Below are 21,881 nucleotides of genomic sequence, written 5' to 3' on the forward strand. Positions count from 1 at the left end.
CACTGAAATTACCAAGACCTGACTAAATATTTATGCAGCTTCTCTCAGATAGTACTTCATTCTGTGACTGCATCATCTGAAAAAAGCCTGATTTTACTATTAATATTGTCTGTGAGGTCATTACTATATACAACATGAACAGAAAGGGTCCCAACAAACTTCCCTGAAGCACACTCAAAGTTATTTCTGTAACATGCTGTTTCCTCCCTAGCAAAAAGTTTTCAATCCAGTCACAAATTTCACTTGATACCCCATATGATTGTACTTTTGGCAATAAGTGTAGATGCAGTACTGAGAAATTATTTTCGGAAATCCTGAAAGACTGCTTCTACCTGCTTGCCTTGATCCAAAGCTTTCAGTGTTTCATGTGAGAAAAGCGTGAGTTGAGTTTCACGTGATAATATTTTCGAAATCCATGCTGGCCGGTGGTGAGGAGGTCATTCTGTTCAAAATACCTCATTAAGTTTGAGCTCAGTATATATTCTAAGATTCTACGACAAATCAATGTCGAGGATATTAGACAGTAGTTTTGTGGATCACTTCTGCCATGCCACCCTTCTTGTAGATGGGTGTGATCTGTTCTTTTTTTTCTTCTTTTTTTTCTTTTTTTCAAGAACTGTACATGGTTTTTTGTTCAAGGGATCTAAAATGGATTATACTCATAATTAGAAGAGGGACTAACTCAGCTGCGAATTCACCATGGAATCTGACAGGGATTCCATTGGGACCTGTAGCTTTATTCTAGTTTGATGATTTCAGATGTTTCTCAACACCACTAACACTAATACTTACTTCATTCAACGTTTCAGTTGTATGAAGATTAAATTGGGGCAATTCGCCTGGGTTTCCCTTTGTAAAGGAAGATTTGGAAATGGAGTTAAGCATTTCAGCTTTTGCTTTGCTATCCTCGATTTCAGTTCCTGTCTCATTCGCTAGGAACTGGACACTAACTTTGGTAATACTAACAGCCTTTGCATACAATCAGAATTTCTTTGGGCTCTGTGAAAGATCATGTGAGAATACTCTGCGATGGTAGTTATTGGAGGCATCGCATGTTGCTCTTTTGACAACCAAACATGTTTCATTGAGCATATCTCTATCTATAAACACCCTACATTTTGTTTACATGTATTATGAGTAATTTCTGTTTCTTTAGACGTTTCTTTACAATGACTATGTACCATGGAGATTCCCTCCCATTATGAACTGTTTTACTGGGTGCATGTATGTGCAGTACCTGTTCAACTATTCTTTTAAACTTGAGCCAGAGTTCCTCGTCATGCTCCTGACCTGCACTGAAAGTTTCAAGTCCCTCATTGAGATATGACCCTACTGATGTTTTATCTAGTTTACTGAACATATATCTTTCAATTTGTTTTAGTTGTCCTTTCTTCTTTGGTAATCATTGTTGATGCAACCATATCATGGTCATTAACACCAGTTTTGATGTGGACATCCTCAAAGAGGTCAGTTCTATTTGTTGCCATTAGATCCAATATATTCACATCATGAGTGGGTTGGGTTGTTTTGGGGAAGATGGGGAAGGAAGCCGACCGTGCCCTTTCAGAGGAACCATCCCAGCATTTGCCTGGAGCGATTTAGGAAAATCACGGAAAACCTAAATCAGGATGGCCGGATGTGGGATTGACCGTCGTCCTCCCAAATGCGAGTCCAGTGTGCGAACCGCTGTGCCACCTCGCTCGGTTCATTAATGGGGTTCCTAACTATCTGTTCTAGGCAGTTTTCAGAGATGGCATTTAGTCAAGTTTCAAAGGATATCTTATCATGCCCATGACAAACAGAACTTTAATTGTCCAAATTAATTGTTGGATGATTAAAGTCTCCACCTATGATTATGATTGGGGAACTTATGTACAAATGAACTGAGGTTTTCTCTAAAGTTTTCAGTTACATGAGGAGAGGAATCTGGTGGGTGATAGAAGGATCCATTTATCATATCGGTTCACCCCTGATACTGAGACTTGTCCAAACAATCTCACATTCAGCTTCAGTTTCTATCTCGGTGGGTTTGATTTTCTTGTGTACTGTGACGAATACACTACTTCCATTTCCCATTTGCCTAGGATTTTGATATTCACTTAAATTTTCCCCTAAAATGTCACTGCTATCAGTTTCAGGTTTCAACCAGCTTTCTATACCTAGTATTTTGTGAGCTTAACTGTTTTTCATGAGCACTTCGAACTCTTGCACTTTGTTGTGAATGCTTTGGCAGTTGACCACTAGTATTTTAATACTCTCACCTGTAGGAGGCTTGTCTTTCGATCTTACACTGATACTTCTCGGTTTCCTACAGCTATTGTTATTTTGATTGGATGGAGAGTTGCCTAATCTAAAAACCCTTGTGTGCACCCCACAAACAGTCAGCTACCTGAGTAGCAGCCTCTGATGTGTAGTGCACACCTGACCTATTTAGGGGAACCCTACATTTCTCAACTCTATGGCACAAATTCAGGCAGTTGCAGCCTTGTTTGCAACAGAACCTTCAAAGTCTTTGGTTCAGTCCTTAAACTTCTAATGGTTTACAGATGACAGGAGACAGTGTGGTACTGGGGTGGAAGACTCACACATCTCTCGCAGTTGACTCGTGTATTGTGTGCAGCCAATCTTCTTCTTAGGTCAGACGGCTGCGTCGATCTTCTCAAACTCTTCATCTCTGAAGGCTATAGCTAGTTAAAGGAATTTCAAAATAGACTTCTTTTCTACTCTTGAAATGATTCTGTACTCTCAGGATACTTTTGTTCAACTCTGTTATATTTTCATCTCCACAATTAAACAACTTCACAAGTTTCACACAAGCATTCAACTCTCGCGAGTCAACCCTGTCTTGGACCATTAGATACTAACAGATACAATTACTACAATCACTACAAAAGCAGTTCTTGCTTCTCGCAGGTCCAACACCAGAAAATCCAAAGTAAATGTGTTTAGCTCAATACATAATTCATTTGTTCACAACAATGCAGTTGTTACACCATCAAAGAATAGAGCTTACTTGCTCCTTGTACTGGACATACAGCTTCTATGGTGCGCACTGCAAACACCTGTCTGTGCCAATTGACCGTCACTATTTCAGTATTTTCCCAATACACGTGCATCCAGCACACACAAAAACTGGTGGCGAGGTAGACACATCTCCACTCTCTCACCCTCTTACTTAAAATATCAGGTGTTCAAGACAGTGGAAAGCAGAGTTTCTCTAGAACTTAAACCAAAATTCTCGAGGCGCTACACAGTTGACTCAGAACCAAAGGGCCACAATCGGTTATGGGGACAATGTTGTAAATTGTGAGCTTTGTTGAAACTCCATGTGCAAGGCTGGTCTTCTCTGCCAGTTACTGGAATGACCAAGAATGACCTCGGAGCCCAGACTACAGGCATCATTTGTTCTAAATGTGTGCCACGATCTGAAGTTGTTTGCACCCTGTTCCCTTAATGGCTGCTCTTCAATATGTTGAATGAGTCCCACAGGCACATACACTGAGTGCACCTGATGTCCTCTCCTGTCCCCTACTGCCATTACCCTAAGGGCTACCTTAATTCTATGGTATCGATAGCTACGATGCCACTTCTTAGGTCGGCACTATGACAGACATTGTTGACAGCGCCCTCTAGCTAGCGCTGGAGAGCTCTACGAGCATCGCTATAGATTCTGCCCATTTCATCAGGTGCAGATAGCCAGGACACTTCACTTCAACTTTGCACCACCTTGCAAGTTATGTAATATGTTTGCATATGTTTATCCACTAGTAAAGGTGCTCAAACAGTATTTGCAGTACCGAGAGATTAATACCTTTTCCTGTTCCTGTTACTTACCCACGTGGTGATTAATAGATCCCTACCCTTTTGCGTTTGCCTACTTCTGACTCTGTACAAAACAGGTTTCTCCAAAACTGGTGATGTGAGTCCCACTGGCTCACTTTCAGTTTCAGTGAGAGACATCACCTCATACTTGTTGGTTAGGGGGATCAGTACAACACTCTGAATCCTCCCTGGTACCCATTCACCCTGCATAGGACATCTAGATCTACCATTGACATGCCACTCGCAGTCAAGTGGACAGGTAATGACAGATCCTGTGGTTTCTGCAGAGGAGACAGGATCCACAGGAGAGGATGGTACTTGAGGTACCTCTGGTACCTGTGTCACAGGCACATGGCTCTCGGAAGTTCTTCCAACACACAAATTTGCAGCAGCTGCCAATCATTTGACAGTAGTCAGGGCGATTTCCAACAACTTATGAATGTCAACCAACTCATCCTTTCGAGAACAGCATTCGCTGTGGGGCTGCATTTTATCTGGTGCAGTATATTACCAGGCAGTGAACAAATAACTTTAAGTTAAACCTGCTAATTGCCTTTTAATCTGTTGAGCTAAAAAGTTGTTGATTTTTCGAGAATTGAAGCAGATACACAACATGAGATTTCTGTTAAGGCAACACAAAAACCTGTAGTAAAAATTATTAGTTTCCTAAAATGTTTTAATGTTAGTTATAGTTGTTAACAAACTTGAAAACAGAGTTAATCTAGGATAAATGCAGATAACATAACTTTAGCAACAGAAAGCAAAAGGTCATTATTCACAGTGTTGAGAATGGCTGTTATGTGGGGTCGGAGTAGGGTACGGTCAAGTGGGGGGTGCCCCAGGGATCAGTGTTGTGGCCACTCCTGCTCCTTATTTATATAAATGATATGCACTCTAGTATTATGGATAACTCTAAAATATTTCTGTTTGCTGATGACACTAGCGTTGTAAAAAAAGTATGTTGTGTGCAACGCGCAATATTGGCTTGGTTTCAAATAGTGCGGTTCATGATATAAGTTCATGGCTTGTAGAAAATAAACTAATGCAAAATGACAGTAAGACTTGGTTTTTACAGTTTTTAACACACAATTCAACAAAACCTGAAATTTTAATTTCACAGAATGGGCATATGATTAGTGAAACTGAACAGTTCAAATTTCTAGGTGTTCAGATAGATAGTATACTGTCGTGGAAAGACCACATTCAGGATCTTGTTCAAAGACTTAATTCTGCCATTTTTACTACTCAAACATATCTGAAGTGAGTGATCGTTCTAGTTAGTCTACTTTGCTTCTTTTCATTCACTTATGTTATGTGGTATTATATTTTCGGGTAACTTCCCATTCTAAAAGGATATATTTGGCTCAGAAATGGGCGGTTCGGGCAATAAGTGGTGTAAGTTCACGAACCTCTGTTCACAAGTCTGGGTATTTTGACATTGGCCTCACAATATGTATATTCCTTACTGTCATTTCTTGTTAACAATATTAGCTTATTCCCAAGAATAAGCAGGTTTCACTCAGTTAATACTTGGCAGAAATCAAACCTGCATTTGGGTTGGACTTCCTTAACTCTTGTGCAGAAAGATGTGCAGTATACTGCTGCATCCATTTTCAATAAGCTACCACTAGAATACAAAAATCTTAGCAGTAATACACAAGCTTTCAAATATAAACTGAAGAGTTTCCTCATGGGTGACTCCTTCAATTCTTTCAAGGAGTTCCTTGAAAAATTTGCTGATTTTTGTTGTATTGTTGATTATGTTTACTTAAAGTTATGGCTTGAGTTTTTTGGGGTTCATAAACATTTTATTTTAATCTGTTATTACTTTTATGTTGTAATTTCATGTACTGACATGTTCCATGACCTTGGAGATTTGCTCCTCAATTTGGTCCTATGGAACTTGACATGTAAATAAATAAATAAATAAATAAACATAAGGCTACTCCTCTTTAAGAGAAAACTAGATGTAACACAATATGTTTGTTAGAAAATCTACTACAGTAATTTTATCACAAATGCCAAGTTGTTAAATATTGCTTGTAGATTATGCAAAGAACAATGGTAGCTTTCAAATATTCTCAAAAATTCACGTTTATTTGTTGATGTACAATGAAACTTGGGGCTGATGTATACTTTGACTGAACAGTGAACCACAAATACTGATTTGGTACAAATTAAATTACGTATCCTAAACACTCGTAGCACTAACTTATGAAAGTATAGCTTTGTAAGCGCCTGAAAATTCTGAAACTTACCTATTTCTCGTGTAATTGTTCAATGAAATTTGAGAAACATGATTTTGAACAAGGATAGTCCTACTGTCATCACAAATTTTAAAAGAGCGCAATTTAGTTTAAGCATACAATAGACTATAACAGTACTAGTTTATCGTGGCACTCGCGAATGTTCGAAATTTCACGATATATCACAGTACAAACAGGTTCTGATTGATACAAACAATGAAAGATTATGCAGAAGAAGAGACATAAACAGTAAAATTTTTGAATCTAGAACTTTAAGTCAACACACGATCTTGCACAGGCGGTGTCACACAAAGGAAAATTCCTGTCACCTATTCTAGAACAAAGTACTCAGATTAAAAATGTTGTAAGTCAGGGATGTAGTATTTCTTCCATGCTGTTCAGTTTGTACATCGAAGAGTCAAAGATGGAAATAAGAGAAATGTTTTGGAGTGGGATTAAAATTTTGGAGAAAAGTATGTCTGTGATAAGACTTGCTGATGACATTGCTATCAGTGAAAGTGAAGAAGGGTTACAAGACCTGCTGAATGGAAGGAACAGTCTGATAAGTGCAGAATATGGATTGAGGGGGAACCAAAGAAAGTTGAAAATAATTTGAGGAGTAGCAAAAATGAGATTATCAATAAACATAATTTTTTAGAATTTTGGACATGGCTACACTTCAGCAAAAGTACACATAGGAATCATTTTGCAACTGGATGGAAGTTATTTTTCAGTCCTATCAAATAAACTTAACCTACAAATTGGTGACCACAAGGTAGATGAAATAAAGAAATTTGGCTGTGTTGGAAGTAAAAGGATGAAGCAAGAAAAACATAAATGCAAACTAACACAGACAAAGGGAATTTCTGGCTAAAGGAGTTCTCCTGGTATCAAGCATCTGCCTTAATTTTAGGAAGAAACTTCTGGAAATTTTCATTTGAACAACAAGAACCAAATTCATCACACATCACATCTTAAATACTTTAAATTTCCTCTTTCACAGATTTATCACAGTCCACAATTCATTTAATCATTTCTACATAATGTTGTGCTCCAAATGTCACAACATAGTTATTTATTACTGGTGTTTCAATGATTGCCATCTCCATCCAGCAAGTTGAAACAGTGGCACAAGCCATGGCCAACAATTGATTATCGGAACACCAGAGGCTCTTATAACAGGTAATGGCAGCAATTTTAAGTCAGAACTAATGAGGCAGTTATGTCAGCTTCTGAAAATCCAGAAGTTATGAACAAGCGCATTGCATCCACAAGCTGACATAGCTCTCATGTATCCTGGAATTGTAAGGTACTGCAACAAGTCATCCCAATCATTATGATGACTTAGTATCTTAGAATGTGACTATGTTCATAGCTTACAGAAATGGCGAATTCGTAGATTACATTGTAGGGCCTGCTGATGAGTTTAAAGTGAGTATATTTGAGCCCATTTCTGATCTGTACTATGTACCTCCTCCTTAGGGACCACAAAGATGAGATTAGACTCATTACAACATGCACAAGGTATTTAAACAGTCATTCCTCCTGTGCTCCATATGAGATTAGGATGTAACACATCATTACTGGAAACAGTAATGATTCCATTACCGAAAAAACAAGGAATGAAGAAATGCAGCGAGCACAGGACAATCAGTGTTATTTCACATGCAGCCAAAGTGATGTTAAGAATAATTAATAAAAGACTTGAAAAAGTAATGGAGGAGAATCTTGGCATGGAGCAGTTTGGCTTTAGATAGAATACGGGCACCAGAGATGCAATAGGGCTCCTATGAATCTTGGGAGAAACGTTTATTGAAAATGGAAGAGACCTATATATGTGCTTCATCGATCTAGAAAAGGCATTTGACAATGTGGTTTGGGACAAGCTGGCGACTATAATGAGGGAAAAGAGAGTGGACTGGAAAACCAGAAGACTTGTAAACTCATTATATCTTAATCAAAAAGCCTCAATTAAAGTGAGAGGAGAAAGTTCAGACTGGATCACACTAGGAAAAGGAGTAAGACAAGGATGCTGTCTATCACCTACTCTTTTCAACCTCTACTTGGAAAATATGATTGACGAATGCTCATTAGGTGACAAAGGAGTAGAAATTGGAGGAAGAAGAGCAGGGTGTTTGAGGTTTGCTGATGACATGACCCTTCTAGCCACAGGGGAAAAAGAATTACAGGATTTGGTGGACACCATTGAAACTAACGGAAAAAAAATATGGAATGAAAATTAACACAAATAAAACAAAAGTATTGGCACTAAAAGGAAATAAGGAAATAAAAATTATGCTGAATGGACAAATACTAGAACAGGTGCAAAAATTTAAGTATCTTGGAAGTAGGATAGACACCGACTGGAAGTGCACCACAGAAATTAAAACAAGGATAGCAATGGCAAAAGAGGCGTTTTATAACAAAAGGAGAATTTTTTGCAGCAGTCTGGACAGAGAACTCAGGAAGAGACTCATAAAATGTCTTGTATGGAGTGTTCTTCTATATGGCACTGAAACATGGACTATGAGGAAGAAAGACAGAGAAAGGCTGGAGGCTTTTGAGATCTGGACATGGTGGAAGATGGAAATAATAAGTTGGATGGACAGAGTAAAAAATGAAGAGGTACTGAGAAGAGTGGGAGAGAAAAGACAGTTAGCAGATGTAATAAAGAGAAGAAAAAGAAATTGGATTGGGCATATATTAAGAAAGAATGACGGACTGAAAAAACAGTTTTATAAGGTTATGTAGAAGGGAATAGGAAGCGAGGAAGGAAGAGATTCCAGATACTGGATGACATGATGGACGGTACAACATACAGCAGCCTTAAGAAGGAAGCAATGGATCGCAGAAAATGGAGAGGCAAAGGACCTTCTAATATAGCAGATAACTGATGATGATGACATGCTAACATGTGGTACATGTACCTCTGCTATGCACTTCACATTGTTTGCAGTAAATGTACATGTGATCATCTTATTTCATATCCCCACTGATTGTTAACACTGTGGTATTTGTATGAATTTACTGATTCTGACTGTGACTCGTTGATATTATAATTACTGTGTTCTATGATTTTCCTTTCTGTGATGTACACCTTTTTACATTTCTGAATACTTGAAGCAAGATGTCAGTCTTTGCACAAATTTGAAATCTTGCCAAAATCTGAATGAATATTTGTGCAGTTGTTATGAATAGCTCCTCATTACAGATAAAAGCATAACCTGCAAAATATCTGAAGTAACTACCAGTACTGCCTCTCAAGGCATTAAAATACATGATAAACTGCAAAGGTCCCAAGACACATCCCTAGAGCACACCTAAAGATACTTTTATGGAGCTGCATCCAAGATATTATGCTGCATCCTTTTTATGAAGAAATCCTCAATCTAGTCACAGATTTTCTTTGATAACCCTCATGATTATACTTTCATAATAAGCGTTGGTTTGGTTGTGAGTCAGATTCTTTTCTGAAAGTCAAGAAATACTGCATGTATGTGATAGCCTTAGTCTGGAACTAGTGAGAAAGGACTGAGTCTGACTTTCATGACTGATATTTTCAGAATTCCTGCTGGTTGTTTTGGAGGTAGACTTTCTATTTGAGATGCCTCATTATGTTTGAGCTCAGAAGATGCCAAAATTAAACAATGTAAACTCCAGGTAGGAATGTCAACAACGTAGAAAAAAGATAGATGGCTACTTACCATAAAGATGAAATGTTAAGTTGCAGACAGGCACAATTAAGAGATACTTACGCATAAGCTTTCGGCCATGGCCTTCTCTAGAAAAAGAGAAACACACACCATTCATTCACAGAAGGATGCCCACCACGCGCACATATGACTGCCAACTCTGACAGCTTGGGCCAGAGTGCAGCTATCATTTGGGATGGAAACAGCAGTCTGGAGGGGGCAGGGAAGGGGAAGAGATAGCAGTTTGTGGTTGGGGGGAGAGAGGAGTGCTGTCTGGTGGAATGCACAGGGACTAGAATGCCAACAGGTGCAGCATCAGGAGGTTGTTGGACAGGGGAGGGGGAAAAAAGAGAGAGAGAGAGAGAGAGAGAGAGAGAGAGAGAGAGAGAGAGAGAGGAGTGGGGAAAGGTGAATGGGTGTGTTGGCAGAGGGCAGCAGATAAACAGAGTGGAAGGTGAGAAAGGGTGGGAGATGATAGGACAGAGGGGATAGAAAGTGTTGGGTGGAGGTTGTGGGGACAGTATTTTACCATAGTTTGCGGCCAGGATAATTACCCGAGTGGAGAATGTGCTGTAAGAAAAACTTCCATCTTCCCAGTTCAGAAAAGCCGGTGGTGGAGGAAAGCATCCAGATGGCTCAAGTAGTGAAGCAACCATTTAAACCAAGTATGTTATGTTGAACTGCATGTCGTGCCACAGGGGGTCTACTTTGCTCTTGGCCACAGTTTGGCAGTGGCTGTTCTCCCTGGGGACAGTTGATTGATAGTCATACCAATGTAAAAAGCTGTGCAATGATTACAGCAGAGCTGGTAAATAACATGGCTGCCTTCACAGGTGGCTCATCTCTGATGGGCTGGGTAAACCTGTGACAGGACTGAAATATGAAATGCTGGGTGTGTGGATTGGGTAGGTCTTGCACCTGGGTCTTCCATTGGGACATGATCCTTGTAGCAAGGGGTTGGGATTAGGAGTGGCTTAGAGATGGACCAGGATATTGTGCAGATGATGAAACACCACTTTTGGAGGGGTGGGAAGTATGTCGGGTAAGATTCTCTCATTTCAGGACATGATGATAAATAATCAAAGCCCTGGTGAAGGATGTGGTTGAGTTGTTCCAGCCTGGGGAGGTACTGGGTGACGAAGAGGGCACTTCTTTGTGGCTAGCTCTTGGGGATGATGGGAAGATTGGGGATGTGAGGGGAAATGGCACAGAAGATTGGTTTGCAGACTAGATCTGGGGGATAGTGCCTGTTTGTGAAGGCCGTGGTGGGACTCTCAGCATGCCGGGCAAGGGAGTTCTTATCACTGCAGGTATGCAATCCCCAGGTGGCCAGGTGTAAGGGAGGGATTTTTTGATGTGAAAGGGTTGACAGCAGTGAAATGTCAGTTGGTTGGTTTAATGTGGGTAGAGATACAGAGAGGAGGATACAAACATACAGGAAGGTGGCAGGTTGAGTTGAGGAGGACCAGGTGAAGCGGATGGGAGAGAAGGTGTTGATGTTGTGAAGGAATGAATTATGTCATGGCTCTAATCAAGATCATGAAGATATCATCAGTGAACCTAAACCAGACTAGGGGTTTGACATTTTGGGAGGCTTGGAAGATCTTCTCTAGATGGCCCTTAAACAGATTGGCATAGGAGGATACCATGTGTATGCCTATGGCTGGTCTGTGGATTTGTTTGTATACCTTCCCTTCAAAGAAAAAGTAATTGTGGGTTAGGTTAGAGTTAGCAAGGTTTATGAGGAATGAGGTAGTGGGTGTGGAGCCTGGAGGACATTGGAGAAGGTAGTGTTTAATAGCAGTATAGGGAGGTGGCATCAACTGTGACCAGTAGGAATTCAGGAGAATAAGGGGTGGAGAGGCAGTGAAGGAAATAGTTGGTATTTTTGGCGTGGGAGGCTAGATTACGCCCAGTTGGTTCGAGGTGTTGGTCAAAGAGGGCAGAAATTCTTTTTGTGGGGGCACAATAGCCAACCACAATGGGACACCCAGGACTGTGAGGTTTGTGGATTTTGGGGAGCATGTAGAAGGTGGGTGTGCAGGGTGTCACAGGGGCGAGGATGGAAATGGAGTCAGGTGAGAGTTTCTTGGAAGGGCCTAAGGCTTTAAGCAGGAATTGGAGGTGTGTCTTTTTCTTTTTCTGATGAAGTCTATGCTGAAATCTTATGTGCGAGTGCCTTTTTAGTTGTGCCTGCCTGCCACACACCGTCAGGTGGCTTGCGGAGTATGGATGTAGATGTAGAACTTAATGTGTCATCTTTATGGCAAGTATCATTCTATTTTTTCCTACAGATGCTGAAACTGGTTTGTTTACTCCCGGCTGAGCTGCAAAAAACAGTTTTTTGACCATTGTATGCTATCAGTAATAACTTATGGCTATGATACATGAACACTGAGTTCACTGTAAGGAAACTCATAGTATTTCAAAGAGGAATGAAAAGATCAAATTTGGGCTGCATGAAGTAATATTGGCAAAAAAATCATTAGCTTTGCCTAAACCTTCAGAAAAGACTTCCAGGAATTCTTTTGCAAGCTAGCTACACTGTCTTTTGCATTGTCCTGAATGTTAAAGCCAAATAACATAACACTATAGCACTATAAAAGTCACTGTTAGTATATGCGAGCAATACATGGCAGGCAATGTACATTTTCCGAGAACGGGGATGTCTTGTGCATAAGCCGTCAATTGCATGCTAGTTTTAGACAGGCGTGGGGAGCCTAACAGTTCACATGTGTGATGATTAAGCAATGTGACAGAGGCACCCATGTCGAATGAAATTTCACCCATTTCCTACAAAGAAGTAATTGAACAAAACGTTTGTTCAACTGGCGTATCACTGAAGAAACTGCTCATATACGTGTTTGGCGAACACCTGTTGCAGACTTCGAATATACTGCATTAATGACATGGGCCTTGTGATTAGATTTTTGTGAGTGGGCTGAATTCTTATGTTTTTTTCCATTGCAAACATATGGATTTTACGTATTTCCCACCACAAGCATAACACTGAGCCTGTTGGGAGGGGTAGCCTTGGCGTTTGTGCCATGAATAGCACCGAGGGCAAGACTTAATTCTGTTTACCTGTGTAGCCGCCTGTTTAACAAACTGCTTCTGTGGCTTGGAGCATCGATTACTTGGCGTGGCTAGCACAAGCTGCCCCTGAATGGGCCAATAACAAACAAGGGTCTCAACCTGACAAATAGCTGGCTGCTCAAATTTATGAGCCGACAGAGCACCTGAATTGTACTACCTGCTGAAATGATGCATCAGATTGCTTCAAAATCTGTTCTCTGAGTTTGACATCATGTACACTGTACTTGATTGCATCATGCAACATAAAATCTGAATATAAAGCACTGCAAGCACATTTGAATTTGCATTTCCTTGCCATACATTGCAAATCTGGTAACCACTCACGATAAGTTTGTTCTGGTGGTTTTTTGCAATTAAAACACTGATACCTAGCTGCTACCACATTTATTTGTTGGTCATAATAGTTATTTAGCAAGTCTACCTGTTGTTCACAAGACAGTTCATTGGGAGTGGTATTTGGAAACAACTTCTGAGTTAATCGGAATACTGCACTTCCTTCCGTGGTTAATAGACATGGAAGTTTTGCAGTACCTGGCATGTTGTGAGTGAGGAGGTGCACTTCAAACTGGGACCACCACTCGAGCCATTCTTCTTCTTGTTCATGAAAATGTCGAAAAGTTGGTATAGTAGCTATAGTGGGTGCTGCTTGTGCCGTCGGGCGTGCAGCGTTGCCTAGTAGCTGCTGCACCATGTTGAGCAGTGCAGATATCTGCTGCATCTGGAACTGAAACATCTGTGTCAGCTGTGTGGCATCTAATGCTTGCATCTGTGGCACCTGAGCAGGGGGAGGCGGGGTGGGCGTTTTGGAAGCAACACATGCAACAAACGGACAGGGTAAGCAAGCAAAATGAGGACAAAAGCAAAGAAAATTTCTACAACACCCACCTGAAAACACTGATTAGCAAAAACAACAAGAAACTGTTACAGCAAATAAATGCCCCTGCAAAGTAAAGACAACAGAGAATTAAGGTGCCAGCAAACTACAAAAAAATCCGTGGCCACCAGGCATTGGTTTCATCGTATAACTCGTCGCCAGTGTGGGGTCCTGCCCACTCATCTCTTATAGGGTGCTTAAAAGATGCTGTTTTCTTGGATAGCTATACAACAATTCAAGCAAATCACATTAATGATTTTTATTGCAATAATGTAGATTGACAATACTTAACTTTGGTTTACAAGAATGTGTTGCAAGTGATTGGCGACATGCAAACAGTCAGTGCCCTTCACTATATATGATGTCCATGTAAGCAATTGATACAAGACACAAGTCTCAGTATAACAGTTAGAATGACGGCTCTTCTAATCTGGATCTGCTCTGCTAGTGCCGGTCTTCTACTGTCCCCCAAGGCTGGCAGGAGTGGTGTTTATAATCTCTTCTTGTAGAGGCCGCTCCAGTCATGGTATGGACCTAGTCAGCATATTATTGGCTGATGTCATCTCAAAGCCTTCTCTGCTCTTGTGTTCTTCATCTTTGTGCCGGCCCTTGTCATTACTCTGGAATAGGTGGGACCTTTGTCTGCAGGTAGGATGATTAGGTCAGGATATGTTTTGAGGTAGTGTATGGCTTTTCTTTCTTCTACTAAAGTGTTGGTGTTCTGAGGAAGGGACCTGGGGAAAGAAGGTGAGTCTAAGTTGGCGGTAAGGAATTCCTGAAAGATGAGCAGTGCGTGGTTAGGTGGGAGGGGGGTGGGAGGAGCAGTGTTGGATGGTAGTATGAAATAGAAGAGACAGGGTTCAACATTAGAATTAGGGTGGTTGTGGTTGGAGGAATTGGTGACAAAGAAGTGCTAGCATTGCAGGGATCTGCAGGACAGTAGGTCTTTGTCAAGTCCAGGATTTTTAAATTTTGGTATAGGACTAAAGATGATACCTTTGGATAGGTCTGAAACTTCTGTGGAGCTGAAGGTTTTCCTGGAAAGGTCAACAAACAGTGTTACAAGAATGTTTTGCCTCTGGATTTGGTGGAGAGTTGGTAGGATAGTTTTGGGGGATGTGGCAAGTTGAAAAGGTCATATAGGTAGGATTTAGCTGCTATGAGGGTGGATGTGTGCTGGAGAGCAAGGGATAGAATTTTGGAGGCGTGATGTATGGAGATTGCACAATAGCAGTGTCTTGTGGAGGGAGCAGAGGTGGTGCTGTGTTGCCTGTGCCATGGAGATGTGTTTCTGTAGTACCAGGTTTGTGAGGGACAGGGATTGGCAGAATCTGAAAAGGTGTAGGTCATTGTGAAAGGAAGGGTGGAAGCCAGAGAAAGGAATCTTAATGGTTAGGCCGTTTGGGGGGATTACATTGTTTAGGCAGTGTTTGAGCATTAGGATGTGGGATTGGGTAAAGCTTTAAGTAAGTATCTTTTTAATTGTGCCTGTTTACAACTTAACAAGTCTTTTTTAAAATAAGTAGCAATTTGTCTTTTCATACATTGTTAAAAATAAACAATGGAAACTCCAGGTATGAATATCACAATCTGGGAAAAGACAGATTGCTACTTACCATAAAGAAGAGACGTTAAGTTGCAGACAGGTGCAGTGAAAAGACACTTACATAAAGCTTTTGGTCACAGCCTTCATCACCTAAAGAGAAACGCACACCATTCATGCACACAAGCTAACATACCTCATGCACATGTGAGTGCCAACTCCTGCATCTGAGGTCAGAATCACCCTAGATGCTGGAGTTGGCAGTCTTGTGTGCATGAACTGTGCTTACTTGTGTGGGTGAATGGTGTGTGTGTCTCTTTCGCTGATGATGGATGTGGCTAAAAGCTTTATGTAAGTGTCTTTTAACTGTACCTGTCTGCTACTTAATATGTCTTCTTTATAGTAAGTAGCAATCTGTCTTTTTGTACATTGTTGATAAAGCTATGAAAAACCCTAGATATGCAGTTAACAGTGTTGTGAATCAATCATAAGCGTATTCAAAAATTTAATGGCCTATTGGTTCAGCTTAGGCTTCTTATTAACATACCTGTGTTATCAGTAAGCATTAGTCTCCCAGCTTCTTTCTGTATTACTAATTTTTTAATAACAGAGTATTTTTTTAATTTGCATTTTCCAGTTTTTTATAACACATTTTAGACTTTATTGTATAACAATAATGATCCTTGAGTCATTGATCTTTTGCGAATATGACATTGTTATTTTGCATATATTTGTAATGATGTGGTTTAGTATTGATACTGAAATGTTGTCTTCTTGTTTAGTATTTACATTCTGAGAACTATCTTTTCCTATTAGCTAAGTGACTTACTTGTATATATTATTTTCACTGCTTGCAGGACTGCCATAATCAGTGCTTCCACCCTGTGAAGCTACAGGCAGAAATATCTATTTTCCTGTCTGAAGAGAGATACATTTACAATTTATTTTGTTCTACAGAAGTATTTTATGTGATTTGCTAACTGAATTTTTCATAAACTACATTGCAATATTTTTTATTTAATTCAGGCACATATAATTGTAGGAGATAAAAATGGGTTGGAAAGAACAGATTCAGTGTGATCTTAAAACAGCAGTATGCTCAGGAGATATTGAGGTTAGTATTTAATATTTTTAGTAGCTTGTATTTGTAATTGTAATAATGTTACAAATTGCAATATTGTATGACTGTTAAGTCTGAATAATTGACTATTAACTAATCTGAATACTGGGTTTGAAATGCTGATGTTTGTTTAATTTAGATTTTTCCATATTTTTTAATGCAGGCTCTGAGAGAATTGATCAGAAAAGGAGGTGACAAGATATGTAAAAATTGTGACACCTACTCTATTATAATGGATGCAGGTGAAAATATGGAAGTGATTAGGTTACTGGTGGAAGAATTTCATCTTCCACTGGAAGAGACTGATAATTTTGGCCAAACAGTTCTCATGAACCTAACATCACAATGTGGGAAGCTGAAAGTGAGTTGTGTTAATCAAAATAATTTAATTGTCCTAAATTATGCATAATTACTTCATGTTTTCTTTTTCATTGTAAATTGGAGCATAATGGATGCTGTCAGTGTGCCTTCTTGTTCATGATCACAGTATTTCATACAAACTTCCAGATTCTGCATCCACATCTACATCTATATCTACATCTACATCTATATTCCACAAGCCACATTACAGTATGTGGCAGAAGATACTTCTGGTAGCACTGTTGTTTCCCACCTTCCCTGATCCATTCATGAGTGGCACATGGGGAGGATGACTACACATAGTGTCCCAGGAGGAAATGGCAGTATTCAGGAATTGGACAGGAATGACCATTCAAAGCAAAACAGTCTAGTAAACATGGGCTCTTAAGTGCATCTCTCAAGAGCTATGAGCATTTGTTCCTCTTCACTGCTGTGGAACACATCTGTTCTACTGAACAACTGCTCATATCTCTTAAGGTATACACTTCAGAGCCCATGTTTACTGGACAATTTTTTCATGTTTTGGCCCATACTACTTTCTTCTGTAATATGGAAAGCAAAGAGCTTGCTCTGGAAAAAATTTGTTTCACAGTATTGAAGATGTAGAGTGCTCGTAGCCCTTAATGTGTGCATTTTAAAGCCTATATTTAACAGACTTTTTGCTTTGAATGATCATTTCTCTCATACCCCTGAATATTGACCATTTCTCCTGGGAATCTCTGTATATTAAGAACAGAATTGGACCCACGGCGCTACCCTGAAAAAACATGTAAATTTGTATGTTTCTTGTCTGACAGTTGTTTTATTAAAATGTATCAGCAGCAGTTGTGTGAACTATCCCTTCCTTTTGAACTGTGTTTTCCAGTTAAGACTCAAACCACTTGTTCACTGTTCCTCTTACACCTAGTGCTTCAACCTTGTTCAGCAGGATTTCATAGTTAACATTGTCAAAAGCTTGGACAAGTCTAAGAATATACCTATAACACTGTTATCCTTGTCAAAAGATTCAAGTACCACTTTTGTGATCTTTGAAATGGCCAGTGTTGTACTTCTACTTTGGAAATGTAATTGCGCTTCATTAAAAAAGTTGTATTTATTCATGTAACTCATTAGTCTATCTTTCAAGATAAATGTAGTTATTGATGAGAATAGTGAAACTGGCCTGTAGTTTTTGGTACTTTCTGTATTATCTTTCTTTAGTAAGGGCACAACTTATGCATACTTTGGGTACTCTGGGAAAGTGCCTGAACTGAAGGACTCATTTATTATGTTTGTTACTGGGTTTGTATTATCTATATCCAGTCTTCAGAAAAGAGACTGGAACATCGTCTATACCTGCTGGCTTCTTATATTGTTAATTTCTGTATTGTCTTACTAATGTCAACCTCTATTATGGAAACATCATCAGTGCACTTGCTGTGTAAGTCATTATGGGTTTTAGGTAGATTTTGCTGCAATGTTTCCACAGTAATAGGCAAATAGTCATTTACAAAATTTGTCGGTTGCTGAGGATCTTCCATTATCCTATCCCTCTCTTTGATTTGCACATTATAATATCCATGTTTGCCTTATCAGTTTCTTGTTATATGACATCCCACACAACTTTGGTTTTATTTTCTGCAATAAATATTATTTTCTCAGTGAATTTCTTTGAGGAATTTATGTGTCTTTGATTACTTTTCAATACATTCAATTAGCCATTTATTTTCCTTAGCTGCTGCTGTAGAAGTGGATACTTTTGGAAATGTCTCCTCAAAGATTATTTTAACTCTTTAAGTGACAGTGGTAAATACATATACCACTGGTAAACAACAAGAATTACCATGCATGATTCTTTTTCTTGTAATTCATATGTGTGAATATTTATCACCATATACCTTATGGGGAACTTGATTTGATTTAATTTACTTTGCACAGTGAGACAAAAACAACAGTGGTCATAGCACAGTACTGGATGGATTGAAACTGAGTTTATTGTGTGTTTTACTCTGTGTGATTCTAGTAAAGCCAACAAGTGGCCTTAAAGCGTAATAGGAGACCCTTTACTAGTTCCTTATTAGACATGTTGTCTTCAGGACATAATGACCCAAATATTCTGTGTCTTTTGATGTCGAACACTTTGCATTGGAAGATTAGGGGGTTCAGTTTTATCTCCTCTACCACATAGTCTATACTTACAGGCTTCTTTCTCTATACCCATCATGTGCAGGTGTTTCTTAAAGTACTGTGGCCAGTCATTAGAACTGCCATGAGTTTAATCTGTTTCTGTTCCAGTTCAGCATTATAGAACTTCTCATGAAACATGGCTTTGGCATCAGAACGTTGCCATTGTAGTAACACGCTTCACGTTTTCCGTCGCACTTTAGAGTAGACCGGGAACTGTCTCATAGCCATGCCCGATGTGAACTGACTGGGCACGGCCCGTGCTGCCTGAGTTGTTGTTGTTGTTCCACTGGCAGAGGTCGCGGCCGAATTCTCGCGTGCCCTCTGGTGGGCGGGACTCTATTTACGGCAACTACCGTCCGTGACGCGCCGTGCCGATGTGCGCCTCCCGCGATCTTTCTGGTGGCTACTGCACTCCTCCTCCTTCTGGGGGTGAAGCCACTGTGATCCACTGCGTCGGAAGGTGGAGCGTCGTGCAGGAGCGATGACCTCCATGTCCATCGGAAGGCTAGAGTCGAGGCGATCCGCCAACCCTCGAGCCGGAACCTTCGAATACGGCTGGAAGTGACCCACACGAAGAGGCCCCCGTTGTCCCACCACCGAAACCCTGGACAGAACGGGAGACAGGCCGTCGAACTCTGGATCCTGGTCCACCCCGGGAGGGGCAAGACCCAGTGGCGGGGGCAATGGGGAAGGGATGACCGCAGGTGAACCAGCCTCCTGAGAAACCGGGTCTGCGAGGGGGGGCCGGCTCTCTCTGGGGCATCGCTAATGATGGCGATGCCAGTGCTGGAGCTACTGGAGGCTGCCAAGGCTGAGAGCCATTGCAGTGCGGCGGAATCACAGGAGAGAGGGGTGGTAGCGTCCCCTGAGAAACCAACACAGGTGCTGGCAATGGGGAAGCCGGTGCCCGAGGGGTCGGAGGGTGCGTGCCCAAACGTGGACGTAGCTGATTTTGGCGACGACGTACCTCCCGGTCCCCCGTCTGCAAGGTATAGAGCCGGCAGCCATTTCGGCACAGGACCACCGCCGTTATCCAATGTGGACTGCGACCAAAGCCACGTGCCCAGACCGACATACCCAGTGGAAAGCCGGGTACTCCGTTTTGCGAAGACTGGCGAGGACTGGTCCGAAGGAGGTGCAGCAGAGTCCTAGGTTGGTGCCCGTGGAGGAGCTCTGTGGGGCTGCGTTCTCCCATAGGTGTGGTCCGGTATGCCGTCAGGAAAAACGTCAACGCCTCCTCTGCAGGAAATTCGTGCACATACTTTTTCATCTTTGTCTTAAATGTGCACACCATGCGCTCGGCTTCCCCATTCGATGGTGGATGAAAGGGGGGAGAGCTAACGTGCCGAATACCGAAGCGCCTACAAAAATCCTGGAAGGTCTGCGACATAAACTGAGATCCATTGTCCGAGACCAGGGTGACTGGCAGACCTTCCACAGAAAAGATTTTTGCTAGTGCCTGGATTACAACCTCTGAAGTGGTTGAGGAGCAGCAAACCACATATCGAAATCGGGAATAAGCATCAATGACAATGAGCCAAAAGCCATTGAGAAACGGGCCCACAAAATCGATGTGAACACGTTCCCATGCCTGGGTTGCAGGCGGCCATGAAGAGAACGCTGACCTGGGAGATGCCTATTGGCTCGCACACTGGGAACAGGTGGCCACCAAGTGCTCAGTTTCTCTGTCAATACCGGGCCATTACACATGTCTGCGAGCCAAGGTTTTAGTACGGGAAACACCCCAGTGCCCCTCATGTAATAACATGAGGACTTCCCTTCGCGAACTTGCAGGAACAACCACGCGAGGAGCTGTATCATCGGTAGCCAGAAGGAGAACTCCTTCCAAGACGGAGAGGCGGTCTCGTAGAACAAAATAATTACGAAGAGGGTCCGAGGCCCGGCCTGGAGGTCGGGATGACCACCCCTGCTGAATGAGGCGAACTACTTGCCGGAGAACCGGGTCAGCTGCCGTTTCCCTGGCGACTCTAGAACTAGTGATCGGGAAGCCATCAACCGCTTGGTGGGACGCCATATCCAAATGAAAACACATAATCTCCTCTCGATCGAACGTAGGATCCGGGCCCACCGGAGGACAGGAAAGAGCGTCTGCGTTGGCATGCTGTCCGGTAGGGCGAAAATGAATGTCATAATGGTACTTAAAGAGGAACAAGGTCCAGCGCTGTAATCTGTGGGCTGCTCTATCCGGAATCTGAGAGGCAGGGCCAAATAATGATATTAACGGCTTATGGTCAGTGATTAACTGAAACTTTGTGCCATACAAGAAAGGGTGAAACTTGGTAACAGCGTAGACAATGGCCAAAGCCTCTTTTTCCACCTGGGAGTAATGGGCCTGTGCGGGACTAAGAGTTTTAGATGCAAATGCCAGTGGCTGCTCGGAACCATCTGCGTTGCGATGGACCAGGACCGCCTCCATCCCATACTGCGAAGCATCTGTAGCCAGGACCAACGGCTTATGGGGGTCAAAAGTAGCCAAACATGCCGCTCACGTGAGGAGGCCTTTCAACGAGGTGAACGCTCGCTCGCATGCGGGCGACCAATCAAAAGGAACACCCTTGTGCAGAAGGCAGTACAGGGGGCGGGTGATGGTGGAAGCCCTGGGAATAAACCGGTGATAATAGGCAATCTTGCCTAAAAAAGCTTGTAACTCCTTCAGCGAAGCGGGCCGCGGAAGGTCGACGGTACCTTGGACCAAACTTCCTAGCGGCTGGACGCCGTGTCGAGAGATTGTGTAGCCCACATACTCAATGGACGGTTGGAAGAAGTTTGACTTATGCAGGTTGCAACGCAAGCCCACGGACCTGAATTTGAGAAAGAGGGTGCGAAGGTTGTAGCGAAATGCAGGAAGATCTGCAGCGGATAGGCACTTGGTGCAAGGAGTGGCAACTGACCCTTAACATAGACAAATGTAATGTATTGCGAATACATAGAAAGAAGGATC

At 41.6% G+C, this 21,881-nt stretch overlaps 1 protein-coding gene across 4 annotated transcripts in view; it reads left to right on the plus strand.

The window, feature by feature from the left end:
• Positions 1-21,881, plus strand: part of LOC124779626 (serine/threonine-protein phosphatase 6 regulatory ankyrin repeat subunit C-like) — a 279,597-nt gene that overhangs the window by 34,148 nt on the left and 223,568 nt on the right. For 3 of the 4 annotated variants that reach the window (XM_047253722.1, XM_047253723.1, XM_047253725.1), the window contains exons 2-3: positions 16,300-16,387; positions 16,557-16,754. The exons of the other annotated variant lie outside the window; for it this stretch is intronic. In XM_047253722.1, the coding sequence (XP_047109678.1) occupies positions 16,325-16,387; positions 16,557-16,754 (261 nt within the window). In that variant the 5' untranslated portion in view covers positions 16,300-16,324. The remainder of the gene's footprint in view (positions 1-16,299; positions 16,388-16,556; positions 16,755-21,881) is intronic. 4 annotated transcript variants of the gene reach the window in all.

The sequence above is a fragment of the Schistocerca piceifrons genome, chromosome 1, assembly GCF_021461385.2.
Source record: "Schistocerca piceifrons isolate TAMUIC-IGC-003096 chromosome 1, iqSchPice1.1, whole genome shotgun sequence".
Classification (NCBI taxonomy): Eukaryota; Metazoa; Arthropoda; class Insecta; order Orthoptera; family Acrididae; genus Schistocerca; species Schistocerca piceifrons.